Below are 26,254 nucleotides of genomic sequence, written 5' to 3'. Positions count from 1 at the left end.
TGCACTCTGCTGACCCCTGGACTCACTTCTGTTTCAGCTTCATGATCTCCTCGGTGTTGGGAAGGCAGTTTGTCCATGGCAGGGTCCCATAGAGCCACTTCAACAAACAGTAGCCCAGGGTCTGGAGGTCGCTGCGGCGGGAGGGCCCTGGGGAGGGAGGGAAGGAGGTGGCCACTCAGGCAGACGTTCTGACACGCCCACCCTAATCCTCTCTCTCTCACCAACTCAAGCATGTGCTCACACATGCAACCCACCCAAATATACTGGCTCTCAACTGCTCACCCACTTTTCACTCGTCTACTCTCATTCCTTCAGGAGTCTGTCAATTACTCATTCACTACCTTGGTCATCTCTTCATCCCTGCTGTCACTAGCTCACTCCCTCACCTACTTGTCTTTTATTCATGAACCTATTTGTTCCATGAATCCTCAGAACCTTGGGTGACAAGCCCCTTCCCACAGTCTTTTCATTTTTAGTATTTATTTATTTAGCCACACTGGGTCTTAACTGTGGCACATGGGATCTTCAATCTTCACTGCAGCATGTGAACTCTTAGTTGCAGCATGTGGGATCTAGTTCCCTGACCAGGGGCCCCTGCATTGGGAGTGCAGAGTCTTTGCCACTGGACAACCAGGGAAGGCCTCCTTCCCAAATTCTTAAATTCCAGACAAGAGTTTGGTTGGCTCCCAGCCCTTGACAGTCCAGTGGAGAGATGTCACAGGCATGAAGGTGCCTAGAAGGATGGCCACTGAACTCAGCCTCACTTGGCAGGGAAGGACAAACAGAGCAGACAGCGGGGTTTGGTTTCCTTACACTTCCTGAAGCACATGATTTAGATAACAGTTCACATAAGCATTCGACAAACACTGTGAGCTGTGTTGGACCCTCTGCCACCTGGTGCTGGCGGCACACACACCGTCCCTTCCCTGGGGGGCTCAGCGTAATGGGAGGACGCGGGCAGGGACATGGATGGCCCTAGTTTCAAGGGGTTTGGGCAAGAGAGGCCCAGCCTCCTCAAGGTGTCTCCTCAAAGTGCGCTCTTCTCTCCCTATGTGGTTTCCCGGGATAATCTCACTCCTGTCCCTGGGCTTCAACTGCCAACTTCTGAAATGCTGCTGACATCTGGGTCTCTGTCTAGACCTCACTGGTGTGCTGCAGAGATGGATCATCAGTGGTTTACAAGTGCGTATTCAGCAGCCCCTCCTGGATGACTCCTAAGTCGCCCTCTCACATTCTAAGTCCACACGGATCCTGAATGTGGACCTGGGGACCCCCAGGGCTCCCTAGGAGTCCTCAGTGTTGCCCCACAACGCTCCGACGCGTGGGGATGCTGTCCATGGTTCTGACCCCTACCATGGCTCCCCGACTTAGCGGGACTTCAGCGTTTGGCCACCTGCTGTCCATAGCTGTGCCAATCGAGGGCTGCCCTTGTCTGAGGAGCATGTCTCCAAGCTTCTGAACCCTTCTCTGGCCCCTTACCGCATCCCTTGTGCAGGTCCATGCTAATGAACTCAAGGTCCCCCTCATGTGGGCTCCTGCTGCCTTCGGTGTAAGCCACGTGTCTGCCACCTGGTGAATAGCGGAAGGTGAAGCCGTAGCCTGCCAGGGTCACCTGTGTGCACGTGGGGAGAAGCCATACAGTTTGAAGATTAGGAATCTGTATTCTGAAGTCAGGGATTTCAATTGTGGGTGCAATTTGAAACAACCCAATGCCAAACAGTACAGGAGGATGTGGAAAGAACCCAAATCAGTCATTCCCATCACTGCTCAGTCCCAGTTCCCAGAAGTAACCACTAACAGTTTCTCATATGTTCATTTCTTTAAATAATCAGCAAACGCATGTGGGTAAGAAGGATGCTCTAATTTTCCTCAGAGGGATCACACTGTACCTCCTGTTGGGCACACAGCTTTCTGTACTTTACTTTTTGTTTTTTTCTTGCTTTCTGTACTTTAATAGTGTATTAACTGCAGAGCCAGACAGACCAGACTCCAATGCCAGCTTGGCCCATTAGTGCCCATACAATGCTGGGGAAATTATGAAATTCTCTGGGCTTTGATTTCTCTATTGGCCAAATGAAGGTAATGATAGCCCTCACCTTGCAGGGTTGTGAGGAGGCTCAACTGGGTTTAAAACACCAAGTGCTTAGCTAACACACAGCTAGCCACATCAGCTTTCTAACGGCTACCTCTTATTCTGCGAATGGAGAGGGGACACCTGTTGGCTTTGTCCACGCGAGACCTACATTCTCTGGTCACAGTTTGTGGTGGTCACTTTTTTTTTTTTAATACACGAAAAAATAAACATTTTATTAAAGAAAATCTGAAAAACATGTGCACCCAAAGTGACTACGAACGCTAAATATAAAACCTTCAAAAAATGTGTACCACATGATTCAATGTTTTAAACTTTATATATAAAAGCTATACTATAAACTACAAAGCTAAACTATTAGAGTACTAACAATACTATCCATATAAAGAAACTTAACAGTAGTAAAATATGAATACATAAGATGCTTATTTTTGGTCCTTTCGGAAAAACAAACTAAGATTTTTTTTTTTAACACGGCTCCAGGCACAAAAATAGAATGAATATAAGATGACAACTGCAACATTCTTAGTGTTTATCCTTGTAATTCTTTAAATGTCGCCAGTCATAATAGCAATGAATTCCTCTTGATTTATTTCTCCATCACCATCTTTATCAAATTCTTCTATCATAGCCCGGTTCTTCATCACTCATGTTTTCACCCAATTCTCTGGCAACACGTCGCAAATTCCTCAAGCTTATTTTACCAGAATCATCATCATCAAATAGTTTAAATGCCTTCAGTATTTCTTCATGTGGCTCTCTTTCCAATATCCAATCTGTCACAACTTCATTGAAATCCTCAAAGGTTATTTTCCCAGTAGCTTCTCTGTCATAATCTTTAAGAATCTTCAGTACATCAGTTTTTTTTACGTCAAACCCCAAGGCTCTCATTGCCACCTTTAATTCATGATAATCTATTGCTTCATCTTTGTGTCAAATAGTTCAAAAGTATCTTTAATTTCTTGTTCCTGTTCTTCAGAGAGTTCTCTTCTTTTTTTCCTCTTTGTTTTGTCTACTACAAGCTCACTTCTCAGAGCTAAACTCATTTTCTCTTCAGACTGAGACGTTTCTCTCAAGAACGATTTTAAACCCCTACCCAAAGCAGCAAGACTTCACAAGCCGTTTGACAGACGCCAACGACCCTCAGCGGTCTCAAAAACCTCCCACAAAGCAACACACTTCTGATGTGGTGGTCACTTTTATCCGTCAACCTGACTGGGCCACAGGGTGCCTAGACGTGTCGCCAAAGGTTATTCTGGGTACGTCTGTGAGGGTGTGACTGGAATGGATGGCAGACTGCCCTCTCTAGTGTGTGGGCCTCGTCTCATCAGTTGAAGAACAGAACAGAAAGGCTTAAGTGAAAGGGAATGCCCCTTGCCTGTCCCCTTGAGCTGAACATCAGCACTTTCCTGCCTTTGGGTTTGAACAGAAATACTGGCTCTTCTCAGGTCTTGAGTCTGCCAGCTTTTGGACCGGGACTCACACAGGTGTTTTCAGGCCTTTGGACTCAGACTAGAAACACACCATCAGCTCTCCTGTTCTCCAGCTTGCCAACTGCAGATTTAGGGCCCCTGAGCTTTTTGAATTTGAGTCAAATTCTTATAATCTCTCTCTCTGTACACACACACACACACACACACACACACACACACACATTCTGTTTCTTTTTTTTCCGTTTTGGCCTCCTGCTATGTGGGATCTTGGTTCCCTGACCAGGGATCAAACCCATAACCCCTGTATTGGAAGCTCAGGGTCTTAACCACTGTACTATCAGAGAAGTCCTAGTTTTGCCTCATGTGGTTCTAGGATTTTTCTCTGAGACCACCCCTCTCCAACTCTCAGTCCCAGTGATTGAGGTGGGGCTTACCCAATCCATCTCCACTGGGGTTGCTAAATGGAGGGGATTTAAGCCTCCATTGCTGGTGGTTACTTTGTCATCATAGCAAAGAGGGACTGCCTGATAATGAGCAATGCAAACACAAGAAGAGCCCAGGGACAGAAGATCTAGTTTCCTAATGACAGGGTCTGAATTTTTAGAATCAGCCATGCCTGAAGCCAGTGAAGTCCTGGATTTTTCCACTCCAAGGAGCAATAAATTGTACCTCCCTTTTTTTAAACCAACCTCCCCCTTTTTTTTTGCTTAAGGCATGTTAAATTTGGTTTCTATCATTAGAAAGAGTAATTATGATTTACTTTAAATACTAATCAATACGCTATCAGAAGTATATATTAAGGTTTTCCCGTTTTACTCTCAGAATCAGTGTTGTCAGGAACATTTTGTACGTGTACCTCTTTTTTTTCCCTCTTTTATTTTTGGCTGCATCGGGCCTTAGTTGCGGCACTCAGTATTCTCACCGCAGTATGAGGGATCTTCCATTGCGGGCTTCTCTCTAGCTGTGGTGCATGGGCTCAGCTGTCCCGAGCCATGTGTGATCTCTGCTCCCTGACCAGGGACTGAACTGAACCTGTGTCCGCTACATTAGAAGGCGGATTCTTAACCACTGGACTACCAGACAAGTCCCTGTAATATATCTCTGAATATATGGAATGGATAAATTCCTCACAGAGGAACCGGTAGATCAAAAACCTTATGCAGTTAGCTCCATCAATCTTGCACAAGCAAACGACAGTTGGTGGAACCTGCTACCCAGGTCCGCTGCTACCTCCACCCTGGCAACTGGCAGTGGGGGGCCCTCTTCTGTGCACTGACTACCTGTGGAAATGGTAGTGAAATTAGTGTGAAATGCATGTTTAGCAAATGTTAGGTACTGTATTTGAACCAATAAACATGAATCCTTCTGCAAAAAGAAGACAAAAACCCATATACATTTAAAATTTTGACTGCTCTAAGAAATTACCTTTCTAAAAGTTCACCCGAGTACACTTCCAAAAAGGAAAGAATTCCTGTTTCCTCACATCCATATCAGCAAGAGATATCCTTTTTCTTTTTAATTTTGTCCACCCAAAAGGTGAAAGTAGTAGTGTATTTTAATTTCCATGATTACTAGAATCTAGTAATAATTGTGGGAGGTTGAGCATTTTTTCATACATTTAACTGACCTATGGATTTCTTTTTCTATGAACTGCTTTTCCTATCCTTTGTCCATTTTTCTACTAAGTGGCTTATCTCTCCTCGTTTACTCAAAAAAGCACTTTATACATGATGGATAGCAGTTCTTTGTCTGCAATAAGCATTGTGAAATAAATGCAGGTTTTAAGACAGGCGAGACCCGGAGCCCAGAGAACTCCCAGGGAGGGTGAGGATCTGGCAGTTACCTGGCATAGGTTCTGTGGATTCACGAAGATATTCTTAGCTGTCATGTTGCCATGAACGTACTCACTCTCATGGAGGAACTCCAGGGCATCCAGCTAGGGGAGGAAAGCAAGCATTTCTGTGAGAAGTGCTGATAACACAGAGAGGCTCTGATGCGAAGCCTCGGAAGGAAACCCCACTGTTGGGCCTGGGATCACGTGGTCCTGCTCGTCATGGGGGTGGTAACAGTGGTAGATTGCCTGTGTGTGTGTTCAGTTGCTTCAGTCGTTTCCAACTCTTTTCCGCCTCATGGACTGTAGCCTCCTCTGTCCGTGGGATTCTCCAGGCAAGAATACTGGAGTGGGTTGCCATGCCCTCCTTCAGGGGATCGTCCCAACCAGAGATCGAAACCGTGTCTCATGAGTCTCCTGCGTTGGCAGGCGGACTCTGCACCCACTAAGCCACCTGGGAAGCCCCAGGGGTGGATTGAGCCTGACTAATTCTGAGTGAAGCATTTGGACGCCCTCCCTGACAGCACCTAAGAACGTCTTAGAAGACATGAGTCTTCTAAATTCAGTATTTAGAAGCTTTTAAATTCAGTATTAAAGCTGACATTTCATTTTCCATCAATCTCTTGTATCTATTGGGTTGGCCAAAAGTTTGTTTGTCCTCAAGCCGGTACGGGAAAACCCAAATGAATTTTTTGGCCAACCCATTATTTCTTAGTTGATCAAAATCTCAGGAGGGGAAAACGCTGGTTACTTACTGACCCTTGCAGAAACAAACAAACAAACAAAACCAACACTCATGTTCACCAGAGAGGTTTTCTCATTTGTCCAAAAAAGCAGAAATACATTTAGTTGAGCAATTTGTATGTTTATTTCTAGCCCTGACTTTTCCACTGAGTTCCGAATGCATACACTGAACCCCCAGGTGCTCGCTGTGTCCTGATTGCATCCCCCTTGATGCCAAGACTTAACTGCCCACCCCATTCTGCTGCTTCTACAGACACTCCGTCCCCAGCCCAGCTCCTCCTCAGGCCTGGTCCTCTCGTGCCCACCTCACTCATCCTCCACCTCACCCTCCCCGGCTGTGCCCACGTGGCCCATGGGGTCCTTCTACACCCCGAGCCGACGCTGCCCCTGCCCGTCTTCAGTCCTCACGTGGGTCCCCGCCCCTCAGCCTGGCGTTCAAGGCCCTGAGTCCTCTGGTCACTGCTGAGCCAGCACGCCAACCTCAGCTCCTGCCTTGCACCCTCGACACGTCACATGGCAAACACAGCGAGTAAAGACCTCCGGGACTCATCCCGCCGGGTATTTATATTTGTCACTTATTTTTATTTATCTTTGGCTGCCCGGGGTCCTCACTGCTGCGTGCGGGCTTTCTCTGGTTGTGGCGAGGCGAGGCCACTCTTGGCTGCAGCGCCCGGGCTTCTCACTGTGGCAGCTTCTCTTGCTGCGGAGCATGGGCTCACTAGTTGTGGTGCACGGGCTTAGTTGCCTTGCATGGCACCTGGGATCTTCCCGGACCAGGATCGAACTCATGTCCCCTGCATTGGCAGACGGATTCTTAGCCACTGTGCTACCAGGGAAGTCACTATGTGTGTATTTGGCTGTGCCGGGTCTCACGTGTGGAAAATGGGATCTTCGTTGTCACATGTGGGGTCTTTAGTTGCAGCATGTGAACTCTTAGTTGCAATATGTGGGATCTAGTTTCTGGAGCAGGGATTGAACCCGGGGTTGGGGGGAGCCCTGAGTTGGGAGTGAGGAGCCTTAGCCACTGGACCCCCAGGGAAGTCCCTCCTCCAGCAGTTTAAGTTAGGTCCTCTTCTTCGTCACAGCCTGGGGACACTTGTATCCAGAGCACTTTTCACTATTGGTGCAACTGTGGCTTAAACTCCTCCTCTCCCACTAGACATAGGAACCATGTCTGTGCTGCCCCGCACTGCACTCCCAGGCCCTGGGACAGTGTCTGACACTCAGCAGGGACAGGATACATATTTCATGGGAGGATGGATGGGGGAAGGAACGAATGACAGAGGTTCTGTGTGCTCTCCCCCACACGAGCCTTTGCCTAAGCTACTTCCTTGGGCTGGAACACTCTCCCCATGTATTCCCACTCCCACCCTACCCCGCACCTTGCTACTCCCCACTCTGGCTTAGAAGTACCCTCCACCAGGAAGCACAGCTGAGCCCCCAGTTTAGGCTGGGACCCTTCCTCCAACTCCCACAGCCTCCCGAACATCCCTCATGGCATCACTTATCGCTCTGGTTCTAAAGGTCTGGTGTTCAGCTGTGCCAGTCACCCTACTTGCCCCAGTGCCCAGCGGCGGGAGATGTGGGCTGAATGTGTCAAAGAGCAAACAGACTAGTAAACTAGGACCCGGGCCGCCATGACCTGGACGGGAGCCTTTGGTACCTACCAGCCGGCAGGCCATCTGGAACACAGACCTCACCGACATCACATGCTTTGGGAAGTCATCCAGGATTGACTGAAGGCTCCTCCCCAGGATGGGAAACACCAAGAACCTGGAAGACACAGGTGTCCCAGGAGGTGGGAGAGAAGACTGCGGCAGGGACAGAATACAGTTCACCAAGGATGGACTGTGGCTGGGGACTATCAGGTCCCAGTCCAGGGTAAGATGAAGGGTTGGATGGGTGGGGGGGGTCAGTCTGGCTCAAAGCTGGGGGAGGAAGGAAGTGACTCCAGTGGCTCCAGGGTCCCAGCCATGCCTGGGCATGAGACAGAGAGGGAGGAAGCAGTCAGCGAAGCATGTGCCAAGTGAAGCAACTCACCTGTACTTGTCCTGGTGAACGCCGAAACCGATGCAGGTGGGGATGGCCAGCTGCGGGATTGAGTACAGCTTCTTCCACTTGTTCACTGTGGGAGGCAGGGGCCTGAGAAGGTCAGGGCCCACCTGGCCCCACACCCACAGCAGCCCACAGCCCACTCAGACCAGAAGCAGAACACACCTGAGTCCCGGCCAGACCCTGGGTCTCCTGCTTGGAGACACCGCTTCTGTGGGTGGGTGAGGACTAGGGGGGCAACGACAGCGGGTGTGAATGTGGTTTTGAGAAAGCACTGACAAATCTGGAGTGAGTGGAAGGGGTAAGAGTGACCGTGTAACCCATGAATTCTCACACAGAGCTAATGAGATCGGGAAAAGTCTAAACTGGTCACTGTGTCACTAGAGGTCTGGCCAACCTTTCAGGATCTCAGTTGAATGGTAGAGATGGAGCAAAGTGCTGATGAAAGTTTAATGACTGGTTGTTCAGGAAAAAAATAGCCCTGATTTGTGTTTGCGGATTTCCGTGGTGTAAATGCTTCCCAGTATGGCCAATTACAAGCTACCAGTGTGGTATCATCAAAGATAAAGAGTTGGGCAGAGAGGCAATAGCATGCCCTTACATGCTATTTCCATCACATGGATACAGTGAATGGAAGCAACTTCAAAAGTACAGATAATAGGGACTTCCCTGGTGGTCCAGTGGTTAGGACTCCATGCATTCACTGCCAGGGTCCAGTTCAATTCCTGGTCAGGGAACTAAGATCCCACATGCCACACAGTCTGGCCAAAAAAAAAGCACAGCGTGTAGATAACAGACAATGGAAAATGTAGACAAGTAACAAGGAAGTGATAAACTTCCACGTTGGTTTATCGCCCTCGTTCCTTTCTGTGTCACGTTCCGTTTACTTCTGGCTGTGAGGGCTCTCGGCTGCTGTGAGGTCTGCTCTCCAGCTGTGGCGAGCTGGGGCTGCCGTCTGATGGGGGCACAGGCTCTGCGGCGCGGGCTTCAGTGGCTGTGGTCCCCGGGCTCCAGAGCACAGGCTCAGGGGTAGTGCGTGGGCTTAGACGCTCTGCAGCATGCGGATCCTCCTGGGTCAGGGATCAAACCTGGGCCTCCTGCATTGGCAGGCGGATTCTTTACCACTGAGTCACCAGGGAAGCCCACTCTTGTTCTTAACCTGACTGTAAATTGATATAATTAATTACTTTATTATTTATTTGGCTGCTCCAGGTCTTAGTTTGCAGCATGGGAACTCCTAGTTGAAGTGCAGCATTCAAACTCTTAGATGTGGCCTGCAGGATCTAGCTTCCTGACCAGGGACTGAACCTGGGCCCCGTCCGATGGGAGTGCAGTCTTAACCACTGGACCACCAGGGAAGTCTCTGGCACAATTAGTTTATGACGCCTGTTTTAATAACTGGCTTACAGTATTTCTGAAAATTTAATACTTGGCTCTCAAGAGCTGGGACGACGAGCCAGCTTCAGCCCATTGTCTGTTGTCTGTCCTCTGAGGCCCAAGGGGTGATGGAAGCAAACCTGGGCCTTGAATTTCATCCCCACCCTTCCCACACAGTCAGGGAGAAGGCAGTTGTTCTGACCAAACTGGTGCCTCCAACCTCTCCCCCACTTGCCCACTTCCCTGAGGCATACCTTGCAAAGGCTTGGCAGCCCGCTGGAAGAAGTTCTGTTCATTGAACAAGCGCCCATCCTTGGCATCCTAGTTGGGGAGGGGAGGGGAAAAGGCCGTCACACTGGAATCTCATAGGCAAGGGCTCCCAGATCATCACTGGCCATGGATCATCCCAGGGTAATGCCATCAACACCCTAGGTTCCCCAAGTCTTGCACATCAGAACCAGATTCCCTAGGGTGCTTCATGTGACCATGTATCAGAGACTTTGAGTTACTGCCTAGGTTCCTTTTCTTCTATGACAGGATTCACAAGTTTTCTCTAGACACAGGCCCTTCAGCTGAAAACTACATTTTTCCAGTCTCCCTTGTGGCAAGGAATGGCCACATGATCAAGTTCTGGCCAACGGGGATGTGAGCAGAAGAGAGATGGGCAACTTTCAGGTTATGCTTTCAAAGGGCTAGGGCAGGCTCTCTCCTTTCTCTTCTCCTGTTCCAGTTGGCTGGAATGCAGATGAGATGGTGGGAGCTGGAGCAGCCATTTCAGCCCATGAGATGATTATAGGTTGAAGGTCTTGGAGCCACAAGAGAGAAAGAAAGTAAGCCCCTTGTTTATGGAACCACCGTATCAGCCCTGGGCCACTGCCCCAGACTTTTAAGTGAAAGAGCAATAAGATATTATTTTTGTGTAAGCCATTATTAACATTGGGTCACTTTTCCCAAGCAGTCAATCCAAATAATTTAACTAAATACAACTAGTAAAGCGGGGTTCTTAAGACCACAGGATCAAAGAGAGCTGGATTCAAATCCCAGCTCTGACATTTATTCATTTTTTCTATAAAGTACCTATTATGTGCCTAGTATTCTTTTGGTTATTGGTGATAGAGCAGTGAACAAAGCAACTTGCACACTGGTGCCCCCGGGAAAGTGACCAAGATTTTATTTTCTTGTCTGTTAAATGGGGGAACATGGTGACTACCCTAAAGGTTTGATTATCAACCAGGGCTGGGCACAGAACAGGCTCTCAGCAGGTAGGTGCTATTACTCATCTGTGAGTCTGGCTCTGGGGCCCTCACTCCAAATCACTCACAGGGGCCTCCACCTAGATCCAAGGGAGGGCACCTGAACTAGCTGTCTCGGTTTTTGGGTGCTTGTGCAGATCACATGGCCAGAAAGCATCCGAGTCAGGTCTCTGGGATGGACCCGACTGCAGCCTGAGGGGCCCCGCGTCGGAGAACCCAAGGCCCAGAGGAAGATGTGCCCCGCCCAAGGTCCCACTGCTCCCTGCTGGCCAAGGCTGTGCTTTTTGGCCCGCCCAGCCCAGCCCAGCCTTCCCCTCCCCTCGGGGCTGCCCACCCGACCCGGGCCCACTCACTAGTTTAAGTGAGAATCTTTGTTTCTGGGGGCTTGTCTCGCTGCCGGTGGTGGAGTCAGACTCAGCTGTGGATGGAGAAAATGAGCGAGGTTATCATCTGCAGGGAAGGTGAGGGGCATTGTCCTCTGAGTAACAAGCAGCAGTTGTGGTTAATGAGTGCCCATGGGGTCAAGTGCATTCTCGACTTTCAAGACCTGAACCGTCTCATTTTCAAACAGCTTCCTTCTTTCTACCTCTTTCTCTAAGACACAGCTGTGCACACGTGTGGGTTCCCCTAGCGAATCACTGAGCCTGGGGGTGGTCCTGAAGCCCCTGACTCAGCCGCTGTATGCATGTGTCTGCATATACGGGTGTGTGGCCAAACCACACAGACTCCGTCTTGACAGGGCCATCTTAGGCCCACTCTTCTGCCCCCTCCCCTTTCTTAGTCACTGAGCTTTTGCTTATGAGGAGTGTACCCAAACCAGCTGCGTTACTCATTAACTCTTGCCTTCCTCTGAAAACTGGAAGAACGCCTTCTGCTGACACAGATGGTTAATGGTTCATGAGGAATAATGGTCATGAGATCCCTGGGGGAGGAACCCCCCGATTCCTGTGGGCCTAGACGTGCTTCTCCCTCAGTAGTCAGACTCTAGCTTTAGCTTTGTCCCCTTTAAAGCCCTCAGTACCCTTCTGGGAAAACAGCGCAGTTGCAAATGCTTCCAAATTGCTGACCACAGAATCCTATCCATACGTAAGTTACCCACGATAATCTTCATAATTGTACTTTGTTTTTTCTTTTTTTTGGCTGTGTTGGGTCTTGGTTGCCGCACTCAGACTCTCTAGTTGTGGTGTGTGGGCTCAGAAGTTGAAGGCTTAGCTGCCCCGTGGCATGTGGGATCTTAATTCCCAGACCAGGGATCGAACCCGCATCCCCTGCATTGGAAGGTGGCTATCTTAACCACTGTACCAATAGGAAAGTCCCTCCACTTCATTTTTCTTTTTCTAAATCTCAAGGTTTCTTCTCAGGTCAGGGGACACCATTCAACATCCCGTCTTTGACTAGTACATAAGCTCCCCTCAGGGGAGGCCCCTGCAGCAGCCTTCAGCCCCTCAGGGATCCCTGAGCTCCAAGCCCCAGGGCGGCCCGTATCCAAAGGCCGATGGCGGGCGATAGGAAGGCCCAGCGTGGTGGCCTAGCACAGAACCATACTGAAGGGCCACTTCTGCTCCCGCCTCACCCACTTCCTTCCTTTCCCATCTTTAGGTGTCGATCTCCCCCTGGGGCACTTCCTCGTAAACAAACTTTGAGTTCAGCCCTTTCTGCTTAATTACAGACTCTGCAAAGTCTCCTGTCCTGTGCTAAGCACGCACTTTGCACACATTGTTTCCTTTAAGGCTCGTGACAGCCCAGGATACATCTGTGTGTTCAGTCATGTCCAACTCTTCTGCGACCCCATGGACTGTGGCCCACCAGACTCCCCTGTCCATGGGGTTTTTTGGGTTAAGGATACTGGAGTGGGTTGCCATTTCCTCCTCCAGGGGATCTTTCTGACCCAGGGATCAAACCAGAATCTTTCTACTACCAGGTAATTATGGTGGCTGTCGATAGCTATATTAAATATACATATAGGCTGCGTTGGGTCTTAGTTTCAGTATGCAGGCTCAGCCGCTCTGCGGCACGTGCGATCTTAGTTCCAGGGATAGAACCCACATCCCACACACTGGAAGAGCAGTTTTAACCAGTGGACCACCAGGGAAGTTCTCATTGTTTTTTTTTTTTCTTTTTTTTTTTTTTTTTTAAAGAAAAACGGAAACTTTTATCCAAGCCAAGTTTGAGGATTACAACCTGGGAAGAGTATCTCAGAAAGCTCTGAGAACTGTTCCGTGTGCCCACTTCACAGATGCGACCAGAGAGCTGAGGCTTAAGGAGGCCATGTGATACGGGAGGCTCTGTGCCAGGCAGGTCCGGGTTCAAGTCCAGGCCTTCTGTCAGCTCTGTGTGACTTGGTGTCACACAGGCTAACCCCCTCTGGGCCTCTCTGCTCCACGTCAGTAAAAGCACGCGTAATGAAGCTCACCCCGGAGAGTGGATGCAACGGTTCAGAGGGCAGGAGCAACTGGTACAGCTGAGCAGGAATCACAGCCAGCTTTTTTTTTTTTTCTTGGCTGTGCTGCATGGCTTGTGAGATCTTAGTTCCCAGACCAGGGACTGAACCTGGGCCCTCAGCAGTGAGTGCAGAGTCCTAACCGCAGGGCCACCAAGGAACCCCTCAGTGTCACTTTTTTTTAAAATGTTTATTTATTTATTTGGCTGCACCAGGTCTTAGGTGCAGCATGTGGGATCTAGTTCCCTGACCAGGGATTGAACCCAGGCCCCCTGCATTGGGAGTCTTAGCCACTGGACCACCAGGAAAGTCCCAGCTTCACCTTTCATATGAGCCACGCAGGGCCCCTCTTCCCAGCCTCAGAGCCCAGCACCACCCTGGGCAGGCCGGGAGCACTCAGTACGTGGCAGCTTTTAAAGTATCATCAGCCGAGGGCCCGCAGCTGGTAAGTGGCAGCGCGGCCTCGGCTGACACACAGCTCATTCTGGAGTTTGTGAACTGAACTGTCGTCCAGGCTCCCAGCTGGCCCTCTGTGTCATCCCTCCGTTTTTCTCTTCTTCCCCACCCTTCCTAGCCTCCCAGGCTGGCGTCGTCTAAGACACTGAGATAAAGGGCTGAGCAGCCATGCTCGCCCACAAGAAGCTCTGGCTGGAGCAGGGCGGGAACCAGGGCTTACTGAGCCAAGGCCGAAGGTGACCTGAGCTCGGCCTTTAGGAGGGAAACAGGAAGGTGCTGGATCCCGGGGGAAAGGGGGTCCTTCCCACCTGTGAGGACGGGGCCGGGGGGAATCTCGAGGGACAATCAGGAAATGGCCGGGGCACCTCGTAGGCGTAATAGCAGGATCTGTCTCACAGAGTCACCTTGAGGTCTGAGGGTAAGCACCGCTCAATCAACCACTGGATGAAAGCGTTATCCTACATGCCCGACACTCAGAAGCAGGTAGCAGCTGAGTAATTTAAATTGCCAGCTCAGTAGCAGCTGGCAATTTACATACAATTTCCCTGCACTACTCTCCAGATTATAAAGGGCTCTTCTCCTCCACCCTTCTAACTGTCCCTCCCGCTGACAGCTGGAGAGCCAGCTGGGAAACTCCCATTACAGACAGGAGCCAGCAGAGACCTAGGAAGGGCGGTGGATGTGGCTGAGGCCCCTGGAGGTCCAGATGCTATGACCTGGGAGACCCCTGGTGCATGCAAACGTGATGGATGTATGGAAGGTCCCTACATGTGCCAAAGGCAGACAAGGGTGTGGCAGGCAGGCAGGTGGCAGCCTCTGATTGCCAAGAGACAGGTGACCTTGAACTTGGAGCAAGAATGCCATGCTGGCATCCATCATAACCACAATAACTGAGAATTCCCTGGTGGTCCAGTGGCTAAGACTCAGTACTTCCATTGCGAGGGCCTGGATTCAATCCCTGGTTGCGGAACTAAGATCTTGCAAGCCTCTCAGCATGGCCAAAAACCCCAATCCCCACTCCCCAAAACAAAACCAAAAAAACAAACCAGAATGACAACAGGAAGCATTTATATGCTGTTTGTTGTTTGTGCATTGTTCTACTCATTCAGCTCTCCAAAGACAACCCTGTGAGGTCAATATCAAAGCTCTCCATTTTGCAGGTGAGCCAGGTTGGGAATCCGCCTTCCAATGCAGGGGCTGCGGGTTCGATCCCTGGGTGGGGAACTGGGATTCCACATGCTGTGGGGCAACTAAGCCCATGTGCCACGACTAAGACCTGACACAGCCAAATAAGTAAACGAGTGAAAGTCGCTCAGTCGTGTCTGACTCTCTGCGACCCTGTGGACTGTAGCCCGCCAGGCTCCTCTGTCCATGGAATTCACCAAGCAAGAATACCGGAGTGGGCAGCCATTCCCTTCTCCAAGGGATCTGCCCGACCCAGGGATTAAACCCAGGCCTCCTGCATTGCAGGCAGATTCTTAACTGTCTGAGCCACCAGGGAAACCCAAGTAGATAAACAAGTATGTAGTTTGTTTTTATAAAAGAACAGTGATTCCACCTGAGGATTACTAGCCGACAGTCTCTCCATCTTTGGAGGGTACCCGGGGACAGCTTGACTCTGGTTCTCAACCGTGGCAGGTTTTGCCCCCCACTGGGCCTCTGGCAATGTCTGGAGACAGTTCTGGTTGTCACGACGGCGACAGGGGACTGGTGCTCCTGGCAGCTGGTGGGTGAAGGCCGAGGATGCTGCTAAACACACTGTCATGCACAGGACGCTCCCCCCATGAACGCCAAGGGTGCCGAGGCTGAGACACCCTGGCCTAATTTATAAGAGGGTAAACGGCATACGTAAAACGAGCTCCAAGGGACCCCGAGGGGAACCCATGGAAAAGAAAGGCAACCATTCTCCCCAGAGCAGCTGAAACTGAGGACCAGGGAGAGGCTCAGGGATGCTGCTGGGAGAAACACACGGGTGTGTTAAGGGGCTGCAAGTGGACAGAACCAACACTTTGCAGGTGTGAGGAAATTAAGGACCTTGTGCTGTGGGGCTGTCCCGGAGGGTCCAGGGGGCCCTAGTGTAATCAAGGGCTTTCCAGGTGGCACGAATGGGTAAAGACCCCGCTGGCCAATACAGGAGATGCAGGAGATGTGGGTTCAATCCCTGGGTCGGGAAGATCCCTTGGAGAAGGGCATGGCAACCCACTCCAATATCCTTGCCTGGAGAATCCCATGGACAGGAGCCTGGCGGGTTACAGTCCATGGGTTACAGTCAGACACAACTGCAGTGATTTAGCACGTGCATACACACAGTGTAATCACAAGGGTTCTCAGAAAGAGGGAAGCAGGGGGAGATCTGACCACAGAAGAGGAGAGAGCAACGTGATGACAGAAGCAGACTTGGGTGATGTTGCGCTTTGAGGATGAAGGGGCCACAAGCCGAGGAAAGCAGGCAGCCTCCAGGAGCTGAGCAGGCAAGGAAATGGATTCTCCCCTGGAGCCTCTGGAAGGACCAGTCCTGCCCATATCTTTTTATTTTTTTGGCCACGCTGTGAGGCATGCAGGATCTTAGTTCCCCAACCAGAGACTGAACCTATGCTCCCTACAACGTAAGCATGAAGTTTTAACCCCTGGACCACCAGGGAAGTCCCTCTGCCCACATGTTAACTTTAGCCCTGTGAGACGGTTTCAGACTTGGGACCTCCACAACCAGAAGAAAATAAACATGTGCTGTCTTCAGCCATTAAGATTGTGGTGATTTGTGATGGCAGCCACAGCAAGGGACTACAAGGCGTGCATCTCCATCTACAGGGGCACAGACCCAGAGGGCAGGCCTGAACTTGAAGCCTAGCTGCTTCTAGGGAGCAACTCTCCAGGCATACCGTGGCGAGCAGCTGCAGAAATGGACATAGAAGCCTCTATACTGGTCCTCCCAAATTGTGCCAGGGAGACCAGGGAGGGTGATGTTACAATTCAGTGTTTGACAAAGGGAGAGAGAGTGCCATCTCATAGGGCTGTTACGGGAATAAGATGAGTTAACAGATATAAAGGACTTAGCAGGGGACGCCCAAAGTGGGCTGGAAGTGTCAGCTACTATAATAAAAATCACCATCCTGGTTGCTGCTGTTTTACTGTCAGTTTTCAACTACATCCTCCCGACTGGCGCAGACTGGCAGAAGCCAAGGGTAGCCTGTCCTGGGGTAATGCTGCCCTGAAGCACATCCATATGCAGCCGCCCACCCCACTGTGCCCATGCCAGCACCTGGGCCTGGCACCAGGTGGGGATCTGCAGAAGAATGAATGACGCTGGCGGGCTGGGGCTGGGAAGGGGTTTGCTCTTCTCATCAAACAACTCGAGTCACAGAAGGTGAAGACACACGGCCCAGAGCCTGACCTTCCACTGCGGGGTGCTGGCATGAGGACATGGGTGGCTTCTGCCTTCAGATGCCTCCTGCCTTGTCTTTCTCCCTCTTCCCTCCCTGCCCCCTGGGGCTCTCCCCATCCTTCCTCCAGCCTCCTTCTTGCTGTTGGTTCTGCCCCGCTGTCCCTTCCTCTTCCTGTGGCAGCAAAAACAGAAATGAGTGAACAGGCTTCGGCACATACCAGCCAAACGGGCCTGCAAAAGTTTAACAATCTTGGTTATTGAGCTGGTACTACTGACAAACACCTGTGGCTGGACTTGCCCTGCACAAGGCTCATTACTCTCTGACTCCACACAGATTACGCTCTGTACCTGGCATTCCCCTACACTCTCTTGTAGCAGTCTGCATTTCAGAAAGAAGGTCACGGGCTGATAACTTCAGGGACACCCCGCCCGGCTGCTAAGCTGCCTGATGTCAGCCTCGGTCGTTTTGAAACTTTGCAAAGAAAGAAAAACAAAAAAGCAAGATCTTCACTGGGATATAAAATCTCTCCCTACTCACCAGAGAGGGGAGCACAGTTCTTGAGGTGCGAGCCTGTTGTGATAAAGCCAATTTTTCTCTTTCCTTCAAACCTTGTCTCTGTAATATTTTTTATTTGGCATCGATGGACAGGGGGTCAAGATTTTGGCAACACTCCCTCTATCCTCTTCTCATTCCTTCTCCCTCAGATTCCTTCCTCTTCCCTCCCTCCCTACCCCTCTTGTGGTGTAACAGTTACAAAGGCAGAACATCTAGGTTCAAGTCCCAGTTCTGCCACTTTGAGGCTGTGTGACCTTGGGTGAGTGGCTTCTCCTCTCTGTGCTCCAGGGGGTAGGATGAGATAACATGAGTATCTCCCCCTAGCGTGGCTGGGAGCAATAAGTGGACCCAGAACAGCGTCCCCTCCTGCTCCCTCCCCCCCCTCCCCCACCCTTGCCTTCTGCCCCTCCATGACTAACGCTGCCTCTGCTTGACAGGATCCCTCTACAGTTTTCCAAGCTCATTGCCTCTGTCCCTTCTCATGCTTCGGGGTCAACAGCCCCAGGAGGCGGGCAGGACACTCTCTCTCACTTTTCCGATGGGCACGCTGAGGGAGAGCTGCATGCCCAGGCTCACTCAGCGCACCAGAGCCAAGTCACGACTCTACCCGAGTCTGTGTCCAATGTCCAGGCTCTAAGGCAGGACAACCAACCTGAGGCTCAAAACTGCCTGCACGAGTGTCTGCCTGGCACTTCCAAGTCCAAGGTTTCCTCTCAAAATCCACATTTCTGGCTTTTCCTGACAACTTGGAAGTTCTCTGAAGCCAGGTCTAGTCATTAACACCTCTGGGTTTCACTTTGCTCATCTAGAAAATAGGGATGATGACCATACTGACATCATGAGGTTGTTGTGAGAATTAAACTGATTAACATGAAGCAAACATATGCCCATGTGAAAACCTATACACACACATGTTCCCAGCAGCATTATTCATCATGGCCCAAAGCGGACACAGTTAAAACCAACCGATAAATAGAACCAGATGTGACAGAGACACATTCAGCCATAAAACAGAAAGCAGTTTTGACAAAGGTGACAGCGTGGGATGGACCTTGAAAACATCGTGCTGAGGGGAAGAAGTCAGACACAAAAGGCCACACAGTGTATCACTTCATTGACCCGAATTGTTCAGAACAGGCAAATTCAGAGATGTAAGGTAGATTAGTGTTGCCAGGGGATGAGTGACTGTTAAAGGCACAGGGTTTCCTTTTGGGGTAACAGAAATATTCTGGAACTAGATGGTGATGATGGTTGCACACCATCCTGAATCTGCTAAAACCCACTAAATTGTAGACTTTAAAATGGTGAATTTTATGTTATATGAATTTTATCTCAATTTTTAAAAAGGCAAAAAAAATCTCAGAAAACCACATAAAGTGCTTACTTAGACAGGGTCTGGTCTAGAATATGCACGCAGTAAATGTCAGGTTGCTTAAGACTAATATTTCCAGTGCAGTTATTTTTTTCTTCATTGAAACAAGGTGTCTGACTGCATTTTTTTGTTTACCTACTGACAGTTTTTAAGCCTGGCCCTGCTTCTTCCCCTCCTGCTGATAAGAAAGCCCGGAGCTCCCTCTTTTGCTACTGGTGGAGATTCAAACCACACGAAGCTCTGGCTCATGTAGACTCCTCATCCCCGCCTTCCCTCTTAACCACAGTAAAAACCTATGCTGGGTGCTTTTCCTTGTTCTTGTAGAGCTGTTCCCTGCCCCCCACCTTATATCTCATAATGCAAGCAATAAACCCTTCATATCCTCATTCATTGATTCCAACCAACTCTGGGGGGCAGGGTCCATCCTATCTCTGGTGGTAGAGATGGGTTTCTCAGGTAGCACTAGTAGTAAAGAATCCAGCTGCCAGTGCAGGAGACATAAGAGACGCAGGTTCGATCCCTGGGTCAGGAAGACCCCCTGGAGGAGGGCATGGCAACCCACTCCAGTATTCTCGTCTGGAGAACCCATGGACAGAGGAGGTTATTGGGCTACATTCCATAGAGTCACAAAGAGTCAGACACAACTGAAGCGACTTAGCATGCATGCATCCATCCTATCTCTGCAGGGCGGACAGAACAGTCATCAGTGCTCTTATCTTCCGGCCACACTGGGCTTGCACGCCCATGTGAGGACAGTAGCAGCCTCTACACAGGGCACAAGCTCTCTGGTTGGCCACAGTCCCCACCACTCCTAGTCGCCTGACTCCCAGCTTCCTGCTCTTACTTACTCTACCTGCCCGGTAGCTGCAGGCACCTACGCTGTAGGCAACTACGTCTGCAGTCCCAAATCTATGAGAAAGCTGCCTTGAGGCAGGTCTGCTGCTGAGATACACTGTTATTTCCGTTCTCAGAAAGGGGTTCTCTCCCCTCTGCCTGGGCTCCAAGATGGCCCACCCAGCCCACCAGGCTCCCCCGTCCCTGGGATTCTCCAGGCAAGAGTACTGGAGTGGGTTGCCATTGCCTTCTCCACCTGTGCAGAGTGTACCTTCATAGAGAATGCCCTGGTCATCCCTGGTCTGGACGCATCTCAGCTTCCAGCGCTGCCCACTCTTGTCTGTCAACACCGTCCCCACTGGCAAAGCCTCCAGCGAGGTGGTCATCCGGCTTCGCTTCAGGGTCTGAGGGCTTTGTCTGGTTGTCTGAGGGCTGCTACGGGGAGTTGGGGATCTGCTCAGGTTCCCTGCAGGAGGATGGTCAGAACAAAGAAAAGGCAGCCATGGGGATGGTAGGGAGCTCTAAGCAGGGAGGGGAGAGGTCAGCTCTGGCCATGGAGAGATGGCTTGCAAGGGCAGCCTGTAGGCAGGGCGGCGGGGGAGGATGCTGGGAGGAGGGTCCAGGAACGGGGAGGAAGGCCTGAGCAGAGGCATGATGCCCCACTGGCAGATGACCCTCCTCTCCCCGCATTGAGAGTCAGGCCAGGTTGAGTAAAATTCTCACCTTTGGGTTTCCCACTGGTACTCAAGGTGTCTTCAGATCCAGAACTCTTGCCTTCCGAGGGGAGGGAGAAGGAGGGGGAGGGAGCATAGCTGGACCATTTCACTTGCTTGGAAGATGTTTCGGAACTGGTGTTCCTTTTTCTCCTTGAGCCTAGAGAGGCAGACCAAATGCAGACTGCAGTTACAAAGATCCTTTCCAGGAACCATTAGACCAGAAACCCTGAGATCTTATTCAACCACTCTTTTCCCTTTGACCCTCACAGCCAAGTTTTACTTCTATCACCTGAATAATCTAAGCAAACCCTTCCTTTTAGTTATTCTTTCCTTCACGGGTCTGAACCCCTTTTATATCCTCGAGCACTATGTCACTGTGAGATCTCCTTCACATAATCTCTTCAGATCTATCTTCCAATTCACTATTCTCCCTTAAGCTGTGTCTGCTGCTGCTGCTGCTAAGTCACTTCAGTCGTGTCCGACTCTTGTGTGACCCCATAGACGGCAGCCCACCAGGCTCCCCCGTCCCTGGGATTCTCCAGGCAGAGTACTGGAGTGGGTTGCCATTGCCTTCTCCACCTGATGGCCATGATGCTATTTATTTGGTTGTGCTGGGTCTTAGTTGCAAGATGTGGGATCTAGTTCCCTGACCAGGGATCGAACCTAGGCCCCCTGCATTGGGAACACAGAGTCTTAGCCACTGGATCACCAGGAAGTCCCAATATTTATTTTTATTATCATAGATTTTATTTGGTTCTTTAAAATTCTGCCTAATCATTTCTAACTAGTTTTTGTTCCTTCATTATCAATAAGATTTCTCTGCATCCAAATCTGTGCCAGGCATGGTCGTGGGTGCTGTGCAGACAACAGGTTACAAACCACAATCAACAAAGCTTACAAACCACGATAAATTCCTAACCTTATATAGCTCAAAGCTGAACAGTAACATAAATGAGTAAAATAATATATTTAAGGCTTCCCGTGGTGGCTCAGTCAGTAAAGAATCTGCCTGTGATGCAGGAGACCTCCTGAAGTGCAGGAGACGCAGGTTTGGTCCCTGGGTTGGGGACAGCCTCTGGAGAAAGAAATGGAGCACCAGGAAAGTCCCCTGACTTTGTTTTTTTTTTTTTTTGTTTGTTTTTGGGAAGGTAACTAGTTCCAGGTACAAACTCCCGGATAACAGCAGGTATGCTGCTGCTGCTGCTAAGTCACGTCAGTCGTGTCCGACTCTGTGTGACCCCATAGACGGCAGCCCACCAGGCTCCCCCGTCCCTGGGTTTCTCCAGGCAAGAATACTGGAGTAGGTTGCCATTTCCTTCTCCACTGACTTTGTTTTAATAGGATCCTTTGGACTGCCACTTGAAGAGAACCATAAATGATGGAGAAGCAGGGATAGCAGGAGGAGGAAAGCTTCTATGACAATACTGGTGCGGGTGAGACAGACCAGGGTGGTGGGAGGCAGTGGTCTGATTCAGCAGTGATTTTTAAAGGGAGGGCTGATGAGATCTGCTGGCAGGCTGCAGTTGTGGGGTGGGAGAGAGAGTGAACTTGCAGACGACTCTAAGGGCTGAGAAACTGGACAACTGAGCTGCTGTCACCTGGATGGGGAAGTCTCTGGAAGGGGCAGACGGGGCGGCAGGTGTATGAAAAGGTTGGTTCTGGGCACATGGAGACACGTATGGGACATGCAGCAGATATCAAGCAGGCAGTCTGATTTATATGGATATTGATTTCAGGGGAGGAGTCCAAGCCGGAGACAGAAATGAGTCAACTGTCAAGTTTAGAGCTGAGTCTGCTGAAGATACCTGAGGAGAGAGAGACTGAATAGAGAGGGTGAGCCTGGGCTCTGGGCTTTAGTATCCACGCAGGGTCTGGCAGGCTGCAAAGGCATCTGTCCTCTCTTCCTAGATGCATGCACACACACCCATCACCTCTCCTCCAGGGAGAAGCGCAAAGACCCGGTTCTTACCTCGGGAGGATGATGTGAACGGTTTAACAAAGGACTGGGACTCCTCATGCTTCTCTGTAGGCAAAGGTTTTCCACAGTAGGGGCAGAATTTGAATGTTGCTTCAATACCTTTGCCACAGTCTGGACAGATCATGCTAGAAAACAGAATGGCGGGGGGACAGGAAGCTGAAAAACTTAATCTATTGCTGTCGAGTAGTCACCTGAGTTCCTCTTGGTGACAACATTGCAGAAGGAAGAAAAGTTATCATACCTGGAATACCCTCTCAGAAAGTAGCCTTTTTTTTTTTTTCTGGCTACACCTTGTGGCAAGCTGGATCTTAGTTCTCTGACCGGGGCTCGAACCTGTGCCCCCTGCAGTGGAAGCACAGTGTTATAACAACTGGACCACCAGGGATTTCCCACAAAATGGCCACTTTTAAAATGAGTTCCTGCCTCCTGTATCCAGTCTCTCCCTAAGGGCCCAGGGCAGGTGCAAAGCAGAATAAACACAGGGTGAAACTACAGAGCTCATAAAAGGTATAGGAATGCCTTGAGGTCAATAAAAGTTGGGCAGGAGAACTTCTCCAATCATGGAAGCATTGAGGGTCTTCAATTGTAATTGTGATGCTCATTTCTTGAACCACATGATAGGGATGGGAGAAACGGTCAGTGCTCACCAGATAGCCACACATGCCCCCTTCAATTCCCAGGGTTCCTTACAGTGAGACTGGGGCCATATAACTAATTCTGGCCAGTGGGGTGTGAGCAGAAGTCATTTTCCGGCCAAGGCAGTTAAGAGCCCAAGTCCTCTGCCAGCCATCCTCTGCAGGGATGGCCCTGAGGAGGCCACTTACTCCAGACAGCATAGGTATGAGATGAAGGCCAGCTGCCTGGTCCACATTGAAATCCCATGATTGGCAAATAAACTCTCCTTGTATAAACCACCAGGGTTTCAGGGCTTATTTGTTACTGCAGCATAGCCCACCACATCCTGACTAACTTAGTCAGATAATGGGTGTTCACTATGATACCCTCTAAGCCTTGTGTATTTCTGGAGTGTTTCCTAATACTTTAAACAAAAATCAAAGCCAAAATCACACACAGAGATTGTGACAAATGAGGACACAGCAGGTACATTCACTAGCTTGGGCAGCCACAACTCACTCCCACAGACTAGATGGTTTAAATGACAGGGAATTTATTTTCTCACAAATTCGGAGGCAGAAGTCTGTAATCAAGGTATCAGCAAGTTTGGTTTCTTCTGAGGCCTCTCTCCTTGACTTGCTGATGGCCACCTTCTCACTGTGTCCTCATGTGGTTGTCCTTCTGTCTGCGTTCTAATTTCCTCCTCTTTTAAGGATACCGATCATATTGGATTAGGGCCTATCTTAGTCTGTTTAAATGGCTATAATAAAATATTACAGACAAAGGACTTCCCTGGTAGTCCAGTGGTTAAGAATCTGCCTTGCAATGAAGGGGACGTGGGTTTGATCCCTGGTTGAGGAACTCAGATCCCACATGCTGTGGTGCAACTAAGCTTGAGCATTGCAACTAGTGAGCCTGTGTGTCACAACTAGAGACCCAACACTGCCAACAAAGCGAAACAAAACAAAAAAAGTCCATAGCCTGAGTGGCTTACGAACAATAGAAACTTACTTCTCACAGTTCTAGAGACTGGGAAGTCCAACACCAAGGCACCATGGTGGTTGGGTCCTGATAAAGGCCCTCTTCTGGGCTACAGACTGACAACTTCACCCTGTGTCCTTATATGGAGGAAGGGGCTGGGAAGCTCTCTGGGTCTCTTATAAGGGCATTAACTCCACTTATGAGAGCTCCACCTTCAAGACCCAACTACCTCCCAAAGGCCCCACCTCCTAAAACCATCACATTGGGCATTTCAACATATGAACTTTGTGAGGACGCAAACTTAGGGAGGCCCCTTTGTGAGGGGCCACCCTAAAGACTTCATTTTAATTACCTCTTTAAAGGCCCTATTTCCAAATATGGACACATTCTGAAATACTTAGATTGAGGGTTTCCATGAACGAATTTTTGTGGGACATAACTCAGGTCATGAGAGCAGGATGAAACTAGTTCATAAGGGAAGTAGAGAAACTCAACAGGGATAACAGTACAACAGGCATTTCTTTTTTTTTTTTTTTTGGCATTTTCAATGAATATATTTTAAACAGTAACAGTAAAAAAAGCAAAATTATTTTATTTGTTCTTAGTGTACAGTCCTGGTTATTAGCTGGGATATCAAAATCAAAGTCAAAATAAACTTTTGCTCATGACTTCATTTAACCTTACAAAACAAAGGTTTTTTTTTCTTTTTACTTATCTTTAACAAATAACAACTGTCTATATTTAAAATGTAAAACTTGTGTGTATGTGTGTATGCCTGTGTGTGTGCTCAGTTGTGTCCAACTCTTTGTGAGTCCACAGACTGCAGCCCACCAGGCTCCTCTCCCCATGGGATTTCCTAGGCAAGAATATTGGAGTGGGTTGCCATCTCCTCCTCCAGGGGATCTTCCCGAACCAGGGATCGAACCCACCCCAGGGATTGAACCCGTGTCTTTTGGGTCTCCTGCACTGACAGACACATTTTTACCCACTGAGCTATCAGAGAAGCCTATGAAAAATTGAGATTAAGACAGAGTGATCACAGTTCAGGCATAAAAAAACAAAACTGGGTGGTCACTGAGGATCTGTGAGAACTCGAACTTTTTGTGAATGCTACCTAACCCAAGGACACAAACCGTTTTTTGAAACATCTGCTACCTGGCATCTTGTGTCTCAGGGTTGTTTCCCCTGTAGCCAAACAACCATTTTGGATCCCAACTAATTCTTGCTTAACAAGCACCCTTACTTCTTGCCAGCTCCAATTGTAATTCTTGATAAACAACTCACGTAACTAACTGTGGCCTTGCAGTTTTTGCCTTTAGAAGCCTCCTCCACTTGTAGTCCGACAGAACACAATTCAGGTTGCTTCTTTTTATTATTTTATCAAAACACATATATATGTATCCCTTTTTAAAATAAAAGTGTTTACTGAATTTTTCACAGCATTGCTTCTGTTTTACGTTTTGTGTCTTTTGGCAGCCAGGCATGCGGGATCTTAGTTCCCCATCAGGGACTGAACCCGCACCCCCTGCACTGGAAGGCAGGCTCCTAACCACCTGACCACCAGGAAGGTCCTGATGTATTTCTTTATTAGGATGCTCTCGGGCTGCAGTCCTAACAAACTTCAAATAAATGCCTATTTTAATCAGGTCCCCATTTCTGAAATTTTGGTTAACAGTATACATTATGAAACAATTACCATAATAAAACTAATTCACATATCAACCACCTCTCATAATTTCAACTTGTGTGTGTATGTGTGTGTGTGGTGAGGAAACTTGCGACCTACTCTCTTGGCAAATTTCAAGTATACACTCACATTATTATTTACTATAGTTTCCAAGTTATACACTAGGTCTCCAGAACTTAATTATCTTACAATAGGAAGTCTGTACCCTCTGATCAGTAATATCCCCTTTCCCCCACAGCCTCTGGTAAGCACTATTTCACTCTGTTATCATGAGTTTGACACTTCTTTTTAGATTCCACATATATGTGGGATCATGGCATATTTATCCTTCTGTGCCTGGCTCAATCCAATTAAAACTGTTTCCTTTATTCCCTTTAAAGGCTGGTCTCTGTTGCAACTGCAAAGAGTGGAGTCCTTACAGTCTCAGGCTTTAGTCCCAGGCTGCTTGAATTCCA

At 49.3% G+C, this 26,254-nt stretch overlaps 1 protein-coding gene and 1 pseudogene across 11 annotated transcripts in view; both read right to left on the bottom strand.

Annotated features, from left to right (window-relative positions):
* Window positions 1–26,254, bottom strand: part of VRK3 (VRK serine/threonine kinase 3) — a 37,643-nt gene that overhangs the window by 9,186 nt on the left and 2,203 nt on the right. For 8 of the 11 annotated variants that reach the window (XM_070450473.1, XM_070450471.1, XM_070450474.1 and 5 more), the window contains 10 exons: window positions 22,508–22,641; window positions 20,546–20,695; window positions 20,094–20,288; window positions 11,136–11,200; window positions 9,784–9,850; window positions 8,141–8,225; window positions 7,768–7,873; window positions 5,369–5,461; window positions 1,480–1,612; window positions 27–147 (listed from right to left, as the gene is read on the bottom strand). In XM_070450473.1, coding sequence (XP_070306574.1) covers window positions 27–147; window positions 1,480–1,612; window positions 5,369–5,461; window positions 7,768–7,873; window positions 8,141–8,225; window positions 9,784–9,850; window positions 11,136–11,200; window positions 20,094–20,288; window positions 20,546–20,695; window positions 22,508–22,640 — 1,148 coding nt within the window. In that variant the 5' untranslated portion in view covers window position 22,641. Of the gene's footprint in view, window positions 1–26; window positions 148–1,479; window positions 1,613–5,368; window positions 5,462–7,767; window positions 7,874–8,140; window positions 8,226–9,783; window positions 9,851–11,135; window positions 11,201–20,093; window positions 20,289–20,545; window positions 20,696–22,507; window positions 22,642–22,757; window positions 22,859–26,254 lie in introns of all 11 variants that reach the window. The other 3 variants (XM_070450477.1, XM_070450475.1, XM_070450476.1) reach the window with 1 other exon arrangement.
* Window positions 1,843–5,362, bottom strand: LOC110133143 (centrin-3 pseudogene; annotated as a pseudogene).

This window comes from Odocoileus virginianus, chromosome 20, assembly GCF_023699985.2.
Source record: "Odocoileus virginianus isolate 20LAN1187 ecotype Illinois chromosome 20, Ovbor_1.2, whole genome shotgun sequence".
In the NCBI taxonomy this organism is placed as follows: domain Eukaryota; kingdom Metazoa; phylum Chordata; class Mammalia; order Artiodactyla; family Cervidae; genus Odocoileus; species Odocoileus virginianus.
This window is presented reverse-complemented; position numbering and strand designations above follow the sequence as displayed.